Genomic DNA, 19790 nt, shown 5'->3' with positions numbered 1-19790 from the left:
ATATTGCAATTAGAATGTGGAAGTTTTCATCCCGCTGTGCACGCTAAGTCTGAAATATGAACTGTGATTACCTTCCATTTGAATGTTATTGGAAAGTTATTCGAAAGTTCGCAGTTCAAGCATGTTGCTTGAGTACATGTCAGGAGCTAGAGTAAGGACAAATCCACCTACTTGTTGGTGTATATTTTTTTACTTGTGGAAACTATCGATTTGACTTTTATTGCGAAGTTTGCAAGGTTCAGGAAGCTGTAGAGCTCGTTAATTGCCAATTTTGGCTCAGACTGCTGGCGTTCCAAAATTCATCGAAAAGCGGATGTTTAATTGGATAACTTTTCCTATCCAAAGTAGAGCTATCGTAGGGACAAATCAGAACTGTTCCAAGGATGTTAATCACACCAGGAGGAATTAGCTGAAATTGAGGAAGAGCAACTTATTATGATTCGAAGAAGCATTATTTGCTAAGAACTTGTAGCTTGATATTACGTCCACAATTTGTTGTTGGATTTCTGCCATTTTATTCTCATTTGCATGTCTCTTGGATCTACTTTGCTCTGATTCGGATGCCCTTCAATTTTCTGTTTCTGGTTCGCTTCAATTCCTGTGTAATCAGAATGCACACATCCTTTGTATTGTTATTCGTACTTGCGAATTGATGAAAAATTACCCACGCGGTTGACGTTAGTACTCTCGAATGACGCCTACTTCGATCGCCAGCTCAAAACAATCAGTCATGTTGCCTACAAAGTACCGCAAGTCTCCATCAAATAGATACATTAGATATTGCTATACAAAATGAATGTTTTACTTGAAATGTATACTGCATCAACGGCTCTAGCATTTCCAGTGCCTCCAAACTCAAGGCACTCAGGTGCACCCGTCGGTAACGTTTCCACTTTGTAATTCCATCAGCACTCAAACAACGACAAAAAAACAACCCCACTTGCCGTTGGAGACTTCGTTAACCTGCCAAATTGGTCCTATTCTGTTGCCAACTCCCGCCCCTCAACATGCCTGAAACGCGGTAAAACAACGTAGCTGCCGCCTGTCCGTATGAAAAGGGACCATAATTTTTGCATGTTGTCGATGGTAATAAAATTAGATCGTTCAACCCCACTCTGGTTGGCGCACAGCAAAAACGAATTTCGTTCAGCACCGGGGAAAAAAAGTTTACCTTGCTGTATCGAAAAGCAACAAGCTGGCTTGTGTTTCGATGGCATGCGCGCAATCCATCATGGCACACTGTTGCACGCGCGGTGAAACCGCTCACGAGAACGTCAACGCTGAACGAAAGTGACATAAACAAACAAATAAACAATATTCAATTACACTAATTGCACGATTTATTTCTCGCTCTCACTTGGCAGTTCCGGGTCCGTCCCGTCGCTTCTGTTGCACAATAACGGCGCCAGTTTAGCGACAAGCCGTCGCTTTTCCCGCACCTTGTGACGTCGGTTCCACTCGTACACGCACGATTCCACATCCGTCGAAACCCGGGAACTGGAGCTGTAATCCAAAAACCGACGGAGACTTTCCGGTAGCTTCTCTAAGTCAGTTAACATCTCCACCCTTCTATCCTCGCGCCGTCTCAATTTCCGACCTTCTTTTAACTCCCGAATCCGGTCCCGCCACACGTTAACCAACAGTGGTCGCAGCATACCACCGCCAAACTCAAAGAACAAACTTCGTCCCGTCACCAGGGTAACACGCAGCATTTCCCTCCTTTCACTGGCACAGCGAAGCACCTTCAGTTTCACAAATTGCAACGGCAAAATACAAAGCATCTCAAAACAGTCCAGTTCCGGATCGAGTCCCCCGCTCCAACCGGCATCAACCCGCCCTGGGTTAGCTACGAAATCATCGACAGCTACGAACAGGCAAGTTTCGTTGAGCCCTAGCTCAACCGCACGGATGCCACGACCACAGCGGTCCACCTGGGCAAAAGGGCTTTCTATCAGTAGCTGACCGGAAGTGCAATCCGGCACCCATCGGTATTCACCCAACAGCAGCAGCTTCTGGATGCGGTGGAACATTCTGCTTTCTCTTCGGCTGTGACGCGACAACTGCACTGCACTCGGCGGAAGTTGTTTACTGGAAGCCAAATAAAAACACGCTTGCTAGGATCGGATCGGGGAATATTGCTTGATGCGAAACTGCGTGTTTGAAAGGTTTGCACGGTTCGGTTTCAGTATTTTCGAAACTAGATGACAATACTGTTGTAGAGTAGGTCCAAATGGTGGAAAATTTATGATTCAAATTAAAAGTAAGAGTTTACAGCAATGTACATTTCACACGCTGGAGGGTACGTTTCCCGTTAGATCTGAGCAATGATGTAACAAGTCTCTCGTGTTTTTTGAGAAGGGCCAATAAGCCAATGTGAATGAAAGTAGTTCAGTGGTGCCAGTTTTTTAGGTATGTTTGTAAAAAAGAAATTTGATTTTTTTAACGCTTCTATTTTCCTGACGATTCTAAGACAGAATGACCATCAAATTTGTTACTTTATGGACCTTTATTTCACTTTAGTTGGAGCCGTTGGAACCATTACCCTTCACTATGCGGCTAATTTTTTCCCTTGTCCATGTTCTAGACGCGTCTTCTCCCCGTCGGCTGCGCTCAGTGGCGTCGGTGCAACGAGGGGTTCCGTCGGCACATACCCCAGCCCGTACATCTTGGTGAGGGCCAGGAACTTCTGAAATTCTGGACCCGGGTTTGCTCTGCGGCTCGGCGTCCAAAACAGCCAGCTTCGCGGCTGGTCTACGAAGTAGTCCCGCTGTGTTTCGCACCAGCGCTTGCAACATTCTATCATCTTGTCCAGCAAACAGTGCTTCGATCCGTCCCTGAGTCCACTGGTTCCATGCTGCTACGCCAACCATCAAGACAGGTCGGCCATCTTGTCTTGATGGTTGGCGTAGAAAGTTTGGACTCAGGGACGGATCCTTGTCAACCTGGAGTCATCTGCGAGCAATCAATGGAAGATATTTCTTCAGCCATCTGTACCAAAATGCATTGCTAATGACCCGAGCCAACTTCCAACAACTTCTCAGAATTGAACGACCGGTAGGTCGGAACTTGATAACGGATGAATTTCGCAACATGAAATGGGTTGATGTCGCTTCAGGATCGTTTCTAGTGTGTCATCATCTGGTTTTCGGAGCCATCCAGCATCGATTCGAGCGCCACCTTGACTGAGCGAATAAGCCTATCCCAGACACCAACCAGGTGTTGTTGTGCTAGTGAAATAGGTTGCATGGTCAGAGCAGAATTCGCGCGGGAGACAAAGTTTTGAACAGCCGACTCCACAGTTAACGAATTCACCACTTCAAAATGGATGGCTCTGGTAGTGAGACACCTGAAGAGGGCAACGCATCGCTTGACGTTTGAACGATCTTGGGACAGTATTTGCAACGCTGCTCCAGGCAGTTTCGTGTAACCTCGTCCAACAGTCGCCGCAGTTGCGGGACGTCGAATCGTCGGTAAGCTTGTTTCAATATTGTCTCTCGGTTGGCGTGACGAAAGGGGCGATAGAACAGGTCGAGGAACTACCACTTAGTTTAGGTGTCGCTGGACCAGTTCCCCATTTCATCACGAGATCGGCAACGTTGAAGTTAGATGGCATTGATATCCATCGCTACGGCAGCTTTTAAACCGAACCTGAGGATAGATAACGTTTTCAATGGAATAACTTTCAATTTGGCCACGACGAGAGTCACTTGCACACAACTATCCATCCCCAGCCGGAAATTGGCCCCCGCAGCAAATACCGTTTCACTTGCGTCTACCTACACGTAAAGGCCAGTAAGAAGAAGCCGTGCAAGTAACACAGCTGAATCTTAACTACTGTGCATCTGCCCAGTGGTTAAGATTCAGCATCTCGGAGTCGACGACAGATGTCGCCCTCCTATCCGACCCGTACAACGTCCCTGCCGATAACGGCACTCGGGTGGCGGACGGGTCTAGGATGGCGGCAATTTCAACACCGGGACGGTTCCCGGTCCAAGAGGTAGTACACTCCTCTGCGGAGGGTGTCGGGATTGCCAAAATCAATGGTGCGTTCTATTGTAGCTGCTATGCCCCACCAAGTTGGCCTATAGAACAGTTCAACCTGATGATCGACAGGCTCTCGTCCGACCTAGCCGTTCGTCATACCGGGGGATTTCAACGCTTGGGAAGTGGAGTGGGGCTGTCGCTGTACAAATAGAAGCGGCCAAGCGCTACTGGAGGCGATTGCAAAACTCGACGCAGTGCTAGTCAATGATGGTTCCACTAGCACATTCCGTAGGAATGGGGTCGAGTCATGGATTGACGTAACGTTTATCAGCCTGGGTCTGGTTCCAGACATGGACTGGAGGATAGACGAGGGCTACACCCATAGTGATCATCTTTAGGATCAACTATGGTGTGCAGCATCCAAGGGCGGGTGATCCCTGCTAGGTACGCGGGTGAAAGACCAATCACTTCGACAGCGAAGATTTCCCCGCGGCCCTGGGACTGGAGGCCAATACCGACAGTCTAAGCGGGGATGCGCTGGTAGCTGTCCTATCACGCGCGTGGGACGCCACCATGCCGAGGAAAACCCTGCCAAGAAATGGCAGACGCCCGGTGTATTAGTGGAGTGCCGAGATTGCAGCCCTACGAATAGCCTGCCTCAAAGCTAGACATAGGACGCAACGAGTCCGTACCGAGGAGATAAGAGCGGACCGCCATGAAGTGTTTCGAGATGCGAAAGTGGCCCTTAATAAGGCCATTAAGAGCAGCAAGAGGGCGTGTTTCGACAATCTGTGCGAGGGTGCCAAAGCGAATCGGTAGGTTGACGCATACAGGATCGTGATGGTTAAGACCAAGTCCCTGGCCTCCTGCGCCGCAAGGCATTGTGGGTGCGGCCGAAATGGTGCCTCCGGTGGCGAATGAAGAGTTACTCGCAGCGGCTAATTCCTTAGCAATGAACAAAGCTTCAGGGCCTGATGGAGTTCCAAACAGCGCTCTCAAGGCAGCAATCATAGCGCATCCGAACATGTTCAGGCTAGCTATGCAGAGATGCCTTGACGAGTGCCGTTTTCCCGATAGTTGGAAAAGGTAGAAGTTGGCCCTGTTGCCGATAATGACATCCTCAACAGGCTAACCCCGTACTCAGAAGGTACGGACGGCCTGTCGAGCAATCAGTTTGGTTTTCGAAAGGGTAAGTCCACGGTGGACGCTATCAACTCAGTGGCAAAGATAGCGATCCAACGGAAAAGGCGAGGTACTCGATACTGTCCGTTAGTGACACATGATGTGAAGAACGCATTCAACAGCCCAAGCTGGGATGCCATTGCGCTCTCGTTACGCCGGCTTGGCCTGCCGGTGGGTCTGTATCGGATCTTGGAAAGCTACTTCCAGAACCGTCTACTACCGGATCTTGGAAAGCTACTTCCAGAACCGTGTACTACTATACCAGACCGTTGCCGGTCAGAGAAGCGTTCCTATTACCGCAGGAATCCCGCAAGGCTAGATTCTGAGCCCGGTATTATGGAACCTTATTTATGACGGGGATCTGAGACTAAAGTTCCCTCCTGGTGTCAAGATCATCGGCTTCCTCGTTTCGACGCCGAAAGAAGAGCAATGCTAGACGTCTGCGGTCGGGACACACCCCCTTATACCCTTATCCAGAGGATGTGTCAAGCGGTGGAGAAGTATAACGCAGTCTCGACTGCAACCACTCAGATCGCCTGCAGGTTGCAGAGAATCTGGCGCGCCGAGCAGCAGACGACAGGCATGACCAACTTGTGATTGGTTAGTTAGAGCGGAAAGGGCTGAGCGCGGAGAAGTGAGCGAATAGTCTGCTCATGCTGAGGCAAGTGGCGGGTGGAAACCGCGGTAGCCACACCGAAGCATGGCAGAAGAGTAAGTGAATAAAAGTATATATGGAATGCCCATGTCGAGATGGGAGGGTCGTAGCGTAGAATGTTGGTACCTATCGCTATTGATACCTCGTGGCGTGGCAGAGGAGTGTAGGGTGAGCGTCCAAGTCAGTCTCACACGGTATGAAAAAGGTGAGCACCCAAGTAAGCCTCCCATGGTGTGACAGAGCGAGCACCCAAGTAATCCTCATACTTGATGTGTGCGTGCGTGAGCGAGAGTGAGTGATTACATTAAGTACTGCCATCCTCCCAGAAGTAATGCCGGGAGGTAGTTCCTGGGGGAATGATGGTGGAGCCCAATGGAGTTTAGTCGGTATTACCCGTTAGGTAGTTTAGTCCTGGTCGAGCCCGACACTCCAGTGCACTGCCGTGTGGTAGCTTGGCAACTTGGCAAGCGGGGACTCGAATCTTGATCTGATGGTACATCTCTATGATATCTCCAAAGACAGCGACGGGTTCACTGACGAAACTGGTACAGAATTCGTGGCAGGCGGGTCAATTTAGTAGCTTGATCGTTCCTTTAGTAGCTTGATGTTGAACGACACGTCCCACACCATTGCCGCCACATCCCATATCAGGCGGAGCTTGATGGTTTTCTGCTATACCATTCTTACACGTAGGTCGTCATCGGATTCCGGAATGGCATATAGGCCCGGAACTCTAGCGTTTTTTAGAATGAAGTAGTTGCGGAGTTGCTCGCCTGCGGCTGCGAAAGCAGGACCAGACGGCTAGCCGCACGAACATCAGCGATTTTTAACCGTGCATCACAGCCATTACCAGCAATGGCAATATTCACGTTGCTGCGATTACGATTCGGTCCGCTTTACATTCCCGGTTCACCTCAGAGTCGGGCTTTCGGGATGATGGTCCCGTTTATTTGCTTTATTATGCTAGATAGACCTCGAGTATTGTGAAGACCAGATGCGATAAATATAATTTCTTCGCTTGTTTTTGGCTCTTCTAACGAACACTTTCCGCTAACTTTCGGAAAAGTTGCTCATCACCTTTTTTACGCTTTAGTTCACTTTTTTTTCGAATTCCTGCATTCTGCTTTTAATTCCAGAAACATCCAAAAAGCCGAGGCTGAGGGCTAATTTGTTGGATTGATATTTTTCTCATTTCTCTATATCCTTTTCCGTAAACCAATTTTTGAGTTGTTTTGGCGGCCAAAACAATGGATGAATATGATGCAAAAGGCTTCTCTGCTGATACTCAGATCGATAGATTTACGCATTTATATTTCCAGTAGTGTAGACGTCAAACTGCACATATTGCTTGTCGTACCAGAACTTTTCGACCAAACTTCTCCACTTGAATCGAACTGTTCACATTGCTTACTTCTTCTCTTGTTCCGGTAGTATAATATATAGTCTGGAAGAGCTTTAAGTCTGCTTTCACATAGGTCTCGTTGTCCATCAACATGCATACATCCCGTCGCTGCAAAACTCGAAAATTCAATTGCCAAGCCTTTGTTTTAGCACACTGCTAGAATTCTGCTCTTTCCTTGGCGTTTTTATGTTTTTATAGGCCTTGAGTTTGTTCCGTTTCTTGATAAGTTGAATCATTCCGACATTCCAGTTCGGGTTAGAAGATCCGAGCTTTGTGCCTCTTCCTCCGCCGATTTTCATAGCTGGATCTCTTCACCGTACGTTCAAAGTCCTAATTTTCACTTCATTTTCAATGCGCGACATTTTGGAAACGAATTTAAACCGTGCAAAAAAGTAAACAAAAACATAAGATGATAGTCAAATGCACAGCATGCTGTGATGGGATGATTTGTTTTAGTTTTCATCATCTAGATTTAAATCTTACCAGTTACAGTTACCAGTTACTTGTTCCTGATATTTTTTTTCAATATTCAGTCTCCAATCTCAACTCTTCTGTTTTTAATCCTCTGTCTGCTATTTCCAGTCATCCAACTTGTTCTCTGTCATCTACCTCCTATGTTTTCTACCAACCGTCTCCAACGTTCAATCTCCGGTCCCCAACATTTTGTCCTTCGCAAATGTTTCATAAAACGTAGCAACAGCCTGCCCATTCACCATCGCCGGGGTGATTATAACCATAAGCATTTCGTACATACATGTACTCTTTCTGCCACTGGAAATATGCACGCTCCTCCCCGGTCTCCATTTTCACCGGCACCGTAATGGGCTGCTGGTATGGTAAAAATAAAGTTAGCTAGTAAAAGACAGTGAAATTACATTGTTTCAGAAAAGGTCCGCTACGTGAGGTGTCCACACGTAGCAACGATTCGTTTGGGGGGAAAATTAAATTGTAAGCTATTATTCAACGGAGGCGGCGAGAAAAAGCTTTTGTCATGGGAAAGTATCAGAAACTTTAGCGCGATTCATTATGATATTATTTTATGTTAAATTGTAGCAAATATTGAAAGGAGTTTAAGATGAAATTGAGGAAAAATTTACTTACATTGTTTTCGTCGAACACTCGAAACACCAGCGAGGCAAACTTGCTCGGATCACCTTGCGGGAAGAACTGTTTGTAAATTTTGATGAAACCCTAGCGGGAGAAAGTATGAAGAAAAAATTCGTTAGCAGCTTATCTCACTTAATTTGACATTAACGTTTTATTTCTGTGAGATGCATTTCCCTAGGATATTCATTCATTTAAGATGTATGGATAGATACTGTGTAAAAAAAAGTTTAATTAAATGACTTCCGCGATACCATCCGAATGCGAAGAAACACTTAACAGCATTACACGCACCGCGCTGACAGCTCGACAAGCTGTCAGTGCCTACTACGTATTTTCCCATGCCTCGTCACCATCACGAACACACTTTTCATTATTCCTAATGAGAGAGATAGAGATAGAGATAATGTTATATTCACGATTCTTGTCATGATATTTTCCTGCCTGCTCGTCATTTGCGGGAAACGAAGAACATTTTCTCTGCGGAAGACCGACCTTTTTCGCTTGGAACACAAAGCACAAAAACCCGCCGCAATTGAGAAGGGTTGAAGATTGCTCTGCACCCGAACCCCAGACCGTAGGAAACTATTGTTTTAATTACACAGGCAAAATGAACATGGCTTCCTTTAGTAAAAGGAAAGAAGGAACCAGTGTGCGAAAAGAAGACATAAATAAAATAATATATTCAAAGCCTTGCATTAGAATATGTTCACGACGAAGCAAAAACCCAAAAAATATGGAGATATCTCCTAACGTTTTCACTGACTGGAGGAGGTAATTTTCGGACAAGGCGTTCCGTGCAACGCGTGACCAACGAAGCCAATAAGGGTGGAATAAATAATCGAATACTATAAATCTTCACCCGGAGAAGGACCCGAAATAACTATGAAAAAGATGACAAACTGGTGTAATGAATTATCAGCGAAAGGCTCTGTTTAACATAAAATTTTTTTTCTGTCCACTTTTGTCGAAAAATAACAAACAACTTTTATGACTGCTACGCAACAATTAAAACACCCGAAACATGACAGCTCGCCTACTAGACTGCTTGACAAAAAACCATCTGCATAATCTTTCACTCAAACAACCAACAGCCATCAGAGGCGGATCCGTTATCGACTTTGGCTTCCCTCTTACCCCGATATGTGTTGATAAACTGTGACAGCGGGGCAGCAGCTTGGCATGCAATCGTTTCCCGGGTTCAAAGTTGATGGCGAGTTATAAATCTGCATTCCTACTGCTACTGTCCAAAAACCAGCGAACGGAACGAACAGAAACAGGATAAATTCTTTCAAATTAAGAATCGCTTGGTTGCGGTAGCGATTCGAAGAACAGACTTCTCTCGGCCTACTTGAATTGCTTTTTGAAAGCGCTCTCATTGCAGATCAAATTTGTGTGTATGTGAAACGGGGCAAATAAACACAGCAACGGCCTGCTTAAGCTTGAACCGATCAAGTGTGCTGCAACGGAATAGGCTTTTGTTCGTCCCGGAGCCCGTTGTACGAAGAAACGCGTACATATATATGCGCGGATATTGTTTACAGTCGGATTTTACGAGCTTATATGGTGTGGGGGAAAACGGGGAAACGAAACCTAAATAAATTATGATTGCCCTCTCCACATACGCGCAGTCACATATTCATAGAGGACCATTGTTCCGCTTTATGTCGATAGCTGGTTGTGATGGGGAGTTGCGAGCGGAATGATGAAGGCTATTTGTCAGACAATTGTCGCCGCCGGACCTGAAGCGGTTATTGTGTTTGTCGCCTTTCTTGCAGTTTATGGAGCGTATTTTGGCTCTATTGTTCATTGATTGAGTTTTATGGGATTGGTGGAGCATTCAATCCGGGTACATAAATTAATTGCTTTCGATGTTGTTTAATGAAGTGGGAAATTTAATGTTGCCGTATTGAAGGTCGATAATTGCGATTGTTTCGCATTGTATTGTTAGTTGCTAGCAATTCCAAAGATGCTGCTTCATACGCAAATTGAGCGGGATGAAGCTGGAGTAAAGAAATAACTGGTTTTTCTCTTCTTTTCAAATAAATTCTGTTAGAGACGGCGCCGGTGGTTGAGTGGTAAGCGTAACTGCCACTCTTTCCAATTGGCCTGGGTTCAATTCCAGCCGAGGCCGTTGAGATTTTTCTGAGGTGAAAAAATCTGTGGTCACATCTTCCTTCGGAAGTGAAGTAACGCCTTTGGTCCCCTGTCCATGGATCGATATTCTAGTCCAGATAGTAGAGTCACCTCTCTGGCGTCGGTAAAGTAGAATTAGAATCCAATTTTTATACTTACTAACAAATTCCTCCTCCCGTGATACTTGTGGAGAGCGCAGTAGTATATACGGCCTCTAGCAAAAGCAAGTATCGCACTAACCATTCCTTCCGCGATCTACGTTCGGGCCTGACCGGCGCCGGTATTGATCAATAAATACTTTAGGACTACCTGGAACTTACCTTACCGCTAGAGCCTTGTTGTATCTTGCTGTATGCAGAAGCCGTCTCCATTCCACTCGGTCCATTGCTGCTTGTCGCCAGCCTCGCAGTCTTCGAAGAGTCCGCAGGTCGTCCTCTATCTGGTCGATCCACCGTGTTCGCTGTGCGCCCCCCGTCTCCTTGTTCCTGTAGGGTCGCCCTCAAGAACTATCTTCACCGGGTCGTCATCCGACACTCTTACGACGTATCCAGCCCACCGCAAACGTCCTATTTTTGCGGTATGCGCGATGAATGGTTCTTCCAGCAGCTGATGCAGCTCATGAACCATTGCCAGCGCCACATTCCATCTGCATGCAGCCATAGATGGTACGCAACACCTTTCGTTCGAAAACTCCCTGTAGCCTGCAGGCAATCTGGGTGGTTGCAGTCGAGACTGCGTTCCATTTCTCCACCGCTTGACACATCTGCTGAATAAGGTGAATAAGGGGTTGTGTCCCAACCGCAGTCGTCAAGCATTGCTCTTCTTTCGACGTCGAAACGAGGACATACGAACAGTATGTGTTCGGCAGTTTCGTCGACACCTGGGCAGTCAGGGCAGACGGAGACCTCCGCGTGCCCGAACCTGTGCAGGTACTGTCGGAAGCAGCCATCACCTGACAGGAATTGTGTCAGGCCCATGGGGTCTGCCACCCAGCTTGATATGTTAAGTATCAGCCGGTGGGTCCACCTACCTTTCGAGGAGTTATCCCACTCACGCTGCCATCCGGCGACCGAAGCCACCCTGGTGCGCTCGCGGGCTCCTCTATTTCCACGTAGCTCGAAGCACTCCTCATCTTCCCGGATGACCAGCTCGACTGGCATCATGCTCGCTATCACGCAGGATGCATCGTGCGATACCGAGCGGTAAGCAGATATCACTCTGAGGCACATCACGCAGTAGGTGCTCTCCAGTTTCTGTAGGTAACTGGTTACCCTCAGTGCTCTTGACTATAACGGACCGCCGTACCTAAGGATAAATACGGCAACGCCTGCCAGTAGCCTACGTCTACTGGCGCACACCTTTGAGCTTTTGGACATCATCCTCGATGGTGCCGCAACAGCAGTCGACGCTCTCTTGCATGTATAGTCGACATGGCTGCCGAAGGTCGGCTTGTCGTCTATAATGACTCCGAGAGGGAACTTCAGTCTCAGAACCGCGTCATACATGAGGTTCCATAGCGCCGGGCCTAGGATCGAGCCCTGCGGGACTCCGGCGGTAATAGGAACCCTTTTCTGACCGGCATCGGTCTCGTATAGCAGTACGCGGTTCTGGAAGTAGCTTTCCAGGATCCGGTACAGACCCACCGGTAGACTAAGCCGGTGTAACGAGAGTGCGATGGCATCCCAGCTTGCGCTGTTGAATGCGTTCTTCACGCCACGTGTCACTAACGTACAGTATCGAATGCCTCGCCTTTTTCGTTGGATCGCTATCTCGGCAGTCTTTATCACTGAGTTGATAGCGTCCACCGTGGACTTACCCTTCCGAAAGCCAAACTGGTTGCTTGACAGGCCGTCCGCACCTTCTGAGTACGGGGTTAGTCTGTTGAGGATGATCCTCTCAAGCAATTTGCAGATTGGTCTGTACGCCGCCAATTTCTGCCTTTTCCATCTATCGGGGAAGCGGCACTCGTCAAGGCATCTCTGCATAGCTAGCCTGAACATGTTCGGGTTCGCTACGATCGCTGCCTTGAGAGCTTTGTTCATTACTATGGAATTAGCCACTGCGAGTAGTTCTTCATTCGTTACCGGAGCCACCATTTCGACCGCGCCCGCACTGTCTCGTGGTGCAGGTGGCCAGGGGCTTGTGGCTCGAGACGGGAAGAGTGCTTCGATAATCGTCGCCAATCGGTCCGGAGACCGTTCTGGGGGTGAAGGGCCCCCTTTGGTCTTGGCCATCACGATTCTGTAGGCGTCACCCCACGGATTCGCGTTGGCACTCTCACACAGGTTGTCGAAACACGCTCTCTTGCTGCTTTTAATGGTCTTGCACGAAGTAAGGAGTTTTGAGCTCGTAGTCCATTGCTAAGAGTACAGATTTCAGATACAAGAAGACGTAGTCTTAAGTCAAAACATTGTTGTCAAACGGTTTTCACGGTTCAGAGTCCAGATCCGTGGAAGCTCGTAGTTTGAAGGCAACAGTGTGGAGTCCAGGGTCCAGAATCCAGAGTTAAGACAGAAAAAACCTGGAGTCCTGAGTCCAAAGTTCGGAGTCCAGAATCCAGTTTAAAAAACATGAAGCGCAGGCTTCAGACCAATGTTTAGAGTATATAGCACAGCGCTCAGAGTCCGAATCCCAGCATCCACAGAAGCAGAACTCAGAGGTTAGAACCCAAAACTAAGAGTTCCGGATCCATGATTCGACATCTAAAATTTAGTCTACAGCCCAATGTACATAATCCAGAGTTCGGACCTCAGAAACTAGTCTCAATAGTTCAGATTCCAAAGTTCGTAGATAGGAAAACAGAATCGGAAGACCAAAGTTCGAAGTCCAAGTCTAGAACGCGGAGTCCAGAGTTCAGAAATAAAAGCCTGGAGTACAAGTTCGAAATTGATAAAAATTCACTGCTCAGAGCTCAGAGTTTGAAACCAAGGCTCCGGAGCCTCAAGTCTAAATTAGAGAGCAGGATGTTCATAGTTTATAGGCCAACCCAGAGTTCGAAAATTGGAAATAGTCACGAGCCCAAAATTCAGAATCCAGGTATCCAGATTCGATCCCTAAGATTCCAGAATCTAGAATATGGAGCTCAGAGGCCAGAGTACGAAATGCTGAGTTCGTAAATCGGTTTTCAGCGTTGAGATTTATGAACGCCGAGTCGCCAGTGTCTCTTAGGTTCCGGAGCCAGTGTCTCAATTGTCGAATCTACGAGTCATGATTTCTGATTTATTAGTTCGGCGATCAGATCCTGCATTTTAAGTACCGTGTCTAAATTCTCGAAACCAAGTTTGGAGTCAGTGTTATTGTCGACAGGTCAAAGTCCAGTAAACACTGTACGGAGTTCTACGTATAGGGTGGGACGACAATTATTGCGAAAATTTAGATTAATTGGTAAGTCGGCTATAGCTATAAACATGAAACCAAAGTTTTACAGTAATTCAGTGTATTTATTTTAGAACGTACATCGGTTACTTTAGAGCGAATTTGAATAAAACTCTCGATATTTGCGATTGACACGCTCCATCAAAGCTTGAAAAGTCATTTTTGATAGTTCTTTCTCAATTTTTTCTATTTTCTCGTAATTTCCTTCTCGTCTTTCGCATCTCTTTTAGTCTTTCGAAATTAACGCTTTACAATCATCAAGGTTTCGATCTCAAGGAGTTCACACCAGTTTAATGTCTTTCGGCACAAAATCCACAGAATTCGCCGCATCCCACTCCTGCACGGTTTTAGAGCAGTGACATGAAGCTAAATTGAACCTTATTATGGTTTTGATCTCACTGTCTCAAAACGGTAAAAGCCGTCTTTGGAGGCGTTTAGTTTTGTAAATCTCACAGTTTAAGGTACCTTTGATCACAAATAATTAATTTTTGTTTGTTACAAGTACACATGGCTTGCCAAATCAGATACTTCAGTGCGAATTTCGACAGCTTCTTTCGTTTTAAACAGTAATCTACAGCTAACATGTGAAATATTTATGTCTCATCATCAATCACGCGGCAACAGTATTCCGTTAGTAGCATCTTGAAATGTTTTCGAGCGTGCGTTCTGGCAACATTCTGCTAGTTTGAGAAGTTCTGATCTTTTTACGTTGTCATTGAGGATCAACCTTCCGGACGAAACATTGCGAAACATCAAAGTTTTGCCAAGTCGCGCATCGAATTTTTCGGGTTCCGCTTGATATGAGCAATCAGCGCTCTGTAGATTTTTGGTGCGTTGTTCATGGTTTACGTCTAGCTCCAAGCTTGTGGTCCATTCTCATCAGTTCCTGAACCTTTTTGAGGGTTCTTGCGACGATTGACTGAAGTATACAGAATCCTTTTGCGACCGTTTTGCTGATTTTCTTCCATCTCATCCGGAATCTCACTTACAAATGCACAACTGAGCGGATGTAAACAAAGCACTCTAAAGAGAAACTGAGTAAAATTTGATTAATATCGATTAAGAATGAAACAATTTGGGCCAGTTTGAACGTGTCGCAATAATTATCAACTCACCCTTCACAGCACCCAGAATCCGGAGATTCAAAGCAAGATTCTAAAGCTATTCGAGGGACACTTCGTTCAACCACTCCCATTCGACTAGATCAAGATTAACGCTAACCAAAGCACCTTTTTGTTGTTCCTTTCACAGCTTCCAAACCCGTAATTGGATTACCTTTTTCCACACTGGCGTCTGTCACTGACAGACAGACAGCCCAACCGCACGTTTGACGTGGCCTTTGGTTACGCATTTCCTGGTCTGTTTGTCTATCTGTCTGCAATCTAACAGTACCCACTCACCAGACTGTGTGACCATAATCGAAGCTCAATTTTCCGATGAAGGTGCTTGCCATCGAGATATCACTTATCGCACCATCTGCTGTCAGCAAGTTGGGTAAGTCTTTTCACAGCGGATTCGAACAGGGACGAGGTACCGATTTAAATATTTTTGAAGCCCCACGTTCCACTTTTTCTCCGTAACAAGAGGAACCGTTCATAAATTATGTCACGCATTACGGGGATTAGAGCTTACCGTAAACCAGTAAAACTTTTCCGACAAACCAAACATCCCATCTAGCTTTGTGTGTCCACAACCCATACGGGGGACCTTTAAAGGACCACCTACTCCACAACCCTATTTTCGTTACCAGGCCAAGCTAATGGGCGTTTGAATGTAAACAAGCTTAATTAATCAGATAATTGCTGTCAGTTGGCTTCCGCTTTCGCCACCCCATTCTCTGCGACAATATCGAATTACTTCCGACGGAGCTTTTCGATAAGCTGTAATCACCCAGTCGGTCAGCCAATCGGTTGGATGGAAAGGGGGGGGCTTGATAAATGATATTCCTTCCCGGCAGACGACGGTGATTGATTCCAGGTGGGGAATTATTTAAAAGTGATGATATCAGCACAGCTGCCTTTGGTATTTACTGGCGAGGGGATGAACCGGAGACTTTATCAACCTTCATTAATATTTTCGAATCTACACTGTGTCGGTCATCAATTCTGGTCCGCGTCCGTGCAATGAAAATAGCAGGACGTGGGGTAGGAATGGGAAGCGAGAAACGCAATCTCATAGAAATAAATCGATTTGAAAATTAATCCTCCAGCTTACCTGCTCTGTCAGCAGTCCGTTCGGACAGTCTTTCAGGAATCCTTTGTGCCTGCGAGGGGTGTTATTTTGCGGAAGAATCAGGAAAAGAAAGAAGCAAAAAATTAATCGAATTCGATGATTTTCCGTACTTTTCGCACCACTTGCTTAGAGACAAACAATGGTTCTCGTCGTACTGCGTCCTCCTTAAGCTTTCAGGCGTGACTATTTACTTACCATTGTCGAATTTCCTTTTCTGTGACTGAAAAAGTTGGAGAAAGAGAAATGTATTAGGCTTTATCATTGGAATATAGGTTTATGAATAAGGAAGATTGTTCTATGTTTTCCATAGATAGACAAGTGCCTGATGAATACAGTTACAATCGGTTGCTTGGATGGAAACCATTTTTTGATAAGATTGTTTGACAGAACAACGTTAGCGTAAGAGCATGCTCAGCAGCATTTTATTTTATATAGGAGTTTCAAAGTAAAACTGGAACTGGAACAATCACATCCCCAGCAGTGTTTTGTTTTAAAATTTAAAGCTGTTAAACTGTTAAAATTTAAAACTGTTTTAAATGCTTAGCGAGTATTGAGTACATACACTTAGACCCGATAGACTGGGGCAAAATAAATATGAGTCCAGTAACGCTGAAGACATGGTGGGACATGAATATTAAACTAGCTAGAACACTTGACGAATTTCGTGCTAAATCGTATTCAGAGTTGGCAGCACCCTCTCGGATTTTAATGGAACTTTTGTACATGAACCCTTTGTCAAAAAAGCCTACTTTGTTTTTCCAAAAATGATCTGGACTGTCTTTTAAAAAGGGTCAAGCTTTTTACCATTTTTTTTTCAAATAATAGTAATAATAATTATAGTCTCAAACGATAAATCCTACAAAACAATATTGCAGGAGTGTTTTTTACAAAATTAGACAAATGTTTTAATACAAATATTGAAAATATTCTTTGTCGAATCCTACACTGAAAAAATCGATTTTAAAAATGGAAAGTCAATTTACAAAAAAAAACCTCATCTTTGATTTGGATTGAATTTCGTTCCAAGATAGGTAATTATGTTCCCTAACAACCGTCAAAAATTAAAGTTGGGCACTTTCAAGGGAAAAGTAAATTGAAAAAAAAAGACTTTTGCTTGTCCAAACTGATTTTTTTCAGTGTATTTTTATTCAGGGTCCAGAGACCAGAACACAGAATCGCGAGGAGAGAACTCAGACTCCATAGCCCAGAGTCCATAACCCAAAATGCTGAGGCGAGTCCAGAATCCAGAGTTCAGTGTCGAGAATGCAGAGTCCAGAATTTATAGCGCAGCGATCAGAACCAAGAGTTCCAAAGACAGAGCTCAGAGTCCAGAACCCCGAGATCGGAGTGCAGAGTTCAGACTCCAGAGCGCAAAGTTCAGAGTTCAGATGGCAGAGTTCAAAGCCTCGAGTCCGGAGCCCAGAGACCAGCAACCAGAATCTATAGTTCTTATCCCAAAATACTGAGCCCAGAGTCCACAGCACATAATTCAGAGCCCAAAGTCCAGAGCCCCCAACCCACAATAATCAGATCAGAGTTTAGAGTTCCAATTCCAGAGCTCAGAGTCCAGAATCCAGAGTTCAGATTCGATAATCCAGAGTTTAGATTCTATCGCCCAGCGACCAGAACCCAGAGTCCCGAGGAGACAGCCCAGAGTCCGGAGTCCAGAGTCCTGAGTGCATAGACCAGAGTTTAGAGCCCACAGAGTCTAAAGTCCAGAATCAAGATCCAGAGACCACAGTCTACAATCCAGAGTCCACAGCACAGAATCTCGGGGCGAGAGTTCAGCATCTAGAAATAAGAATGCAGAGTCCAGAGAACAGAGACGAGAATCCTGAGTCCAGAGTCCTAAACTCAAATTACTGTAGCCAGAGTCCATAGCCCAGAATCCCGAGGAGAGAGACCAGAATCCGCGAGTCCTCAACCAAAAATACTGAGGCGAGACCAGAGTCCACCATCCAGAATTCAGAATCGAGCATGCAGAGTCCAGAGTCCATAGCGCAGCGATCAGAACCAAGAATTCCGAAGACAGAGCTCAGAGTCCAGAATCCAGAGGTCCGAGTACACAGTTCAGAGTCCAGAGCGCAAAGTTCAGATTTCAGATGCCAGAGCCCAGAGTCCAAAACCTCGAATCCAGAGCCCAGATACCAGAATCTAGACTTCTTATCCCAAAATACTGAGCCCACAGTCTACAGCACACAATCCAGAGCTCAAAGCCCAAAGTCCAGAGCCCCTAACCAAAAATAATGAGACCAGACTTTAGAGTCTTGATTCCAAAGCTCAAAGTCCAGATTTTAAATTCGATAATCCAGAGTTTAGATTCTATAGCCCAGCGACCAGAACCCAGAGTCCCGAGGAGAGAGTCCAGTATCCAAAGTCCCGCGTGCAGAGTACATAGTCCAGAGTTTAGAGTCCAGAGTCCACAATTCAGAGTCCAAAGTCCAGAATCAAGACCCATAGCTCCGAGACCACAGTCTACAGTCCAAAATCTATAGCACAGAATCTCGGGGCAAGAGCTCAGAATCCAGAGTTAAGAATGCAGAGTCCAAAGTTCAGATTTCAGAGAACCGAGACGAAATTCCTGGGTCCAGAGTCCCGAGCCCGGAGTCCTCAACCCAAATTACTGTGGCCAGAGTCCAGAGCCCTGAGACTAGAATCCAGAGCCCGAATTACTTAACCCAAAATACTGAGGCAAGAGTTCAGATTCCAGAGTACAGAACCCAGAGGCCAGAATCCAGAGTCCATAACATAGAATATCGAGAAGAGAGTCCTTAACTCAGCGTGAAGAGTGCAGCATCCAGAGTTCAAAGTCCAGAATCTAGAGCTCAGAGTCCAGAGAAGAGAATCCTGAGACAAGAGTTCAGAGTCCCGAGATCAGAGTCCTCAACCTAAAATACTGAGCCCAGTGCCTAGAGCACAGAGACCGGAATCTCAACCCAAATTACTGTGGCCAGAGCTCTGAGACCAGAATCCAGAGCCCGAAGCACTTAACCCAAAATACTGAGGCAAGAGTTCAAACTCCAGAGCACAGAGCCCAGAACCCAGAGACTAGAATCCAGAGTCTATAACAAAGAATCTCGAGGCGAGTATCCAGAATCCAGAACTCAGCGTGAAGAGTGCAGCATCCAGAGTTCAGAGTCCAGAATCTAGAGCTCAGAGTCTCCAGAGAAGAGAATCCTGAGACCAGAGTTCAGAGACCAGAGTTCTCAACCAAAAATACTGATCCCAGTGTCCCGAGTTCAGAGCCCAGAGCACAGAGACCAGAATCTAGAGCAGAGCTGTGTAATCTCACGTAATATTTACCGTCACAATTCACGCAATGGTCTGTGAATAGTGACGGTAAATATTAAATAACCGTATCAGCACAATAATAACCGTTATTTCATTTCAATTTTCCTCGCCTGGTGTTTCAGTTAACTATCTCTCACAGAAGCCGTACGAGAGAGAGCGTATTGAAGTTGTAGATAGATTCAGTACCATTTATTTTGTATTAGTATGGCAAACGAAATATTATCAGTCTGTTCAGGCAGCAAGCGGTGTTTTGTTGATTTTCTCCCCACCATTCTGTTTCTTTTATGTAAAGCTATTTGTGTGAAACAGCCTGTTTGTTAATAATAGCTTGTTGCTTGTAATAAGATGACCGTCATAACCGTATTTAGATTGTAAATAAAATGATGGTCAGTTTCAAATTCTCTCAGTAATGATTCCAATGAGTGAGAG

At 45.8% G+C, this 19790-nt stretch overlaps 1 protein-coding gene across 2 annotated transcripts in view; it reads right to left on the bottom strand.

Annotated features, from left to right (window-relative positions):
- The window catches only part of LOC131691593 (frequenin-1), a 162087-nt gene that overhangs the window by 22546 nt on the left and 119751 nt on the right, over nt 1-19790 (bottom strand). For both annotated transcript variants that reach the window (XM_058978123.1, XM_058978131.1), the window contains exons 3-5: nt 16266-16290; nt 16053-16101; nt 8325-8414 (exon numbers count right to left, since the gene is read on the bottom strand). In XM_058978123.1, coding sequence (XP_058834106.1) covers nt 8325-8414; nt 16053-16101; nt 16266-16290 — 164 coding nt within the window. The remainder of the gene's footprint in view (nt 1-8324; nt 8415-16052; nt 16102-16265; nt 16291-19790) is intronic.

This window comes from Topomyia yanbarensis, chromosome 1, assembly GCF_030247195.1.
Source record: "Topomyia yanbarensis strain Yona2022 chromosome 1, ASM3024719v1, whole genome shotgun sequence".
NCBI lineage: Eukaryota > Metazoa > Arthropoda > Insecta > Diptera > Culicidae > Topomyia > Topomyia yanbarensis.
This window is presented reverse-complemented; position numbering and strand designations above follow the sequence as displayed.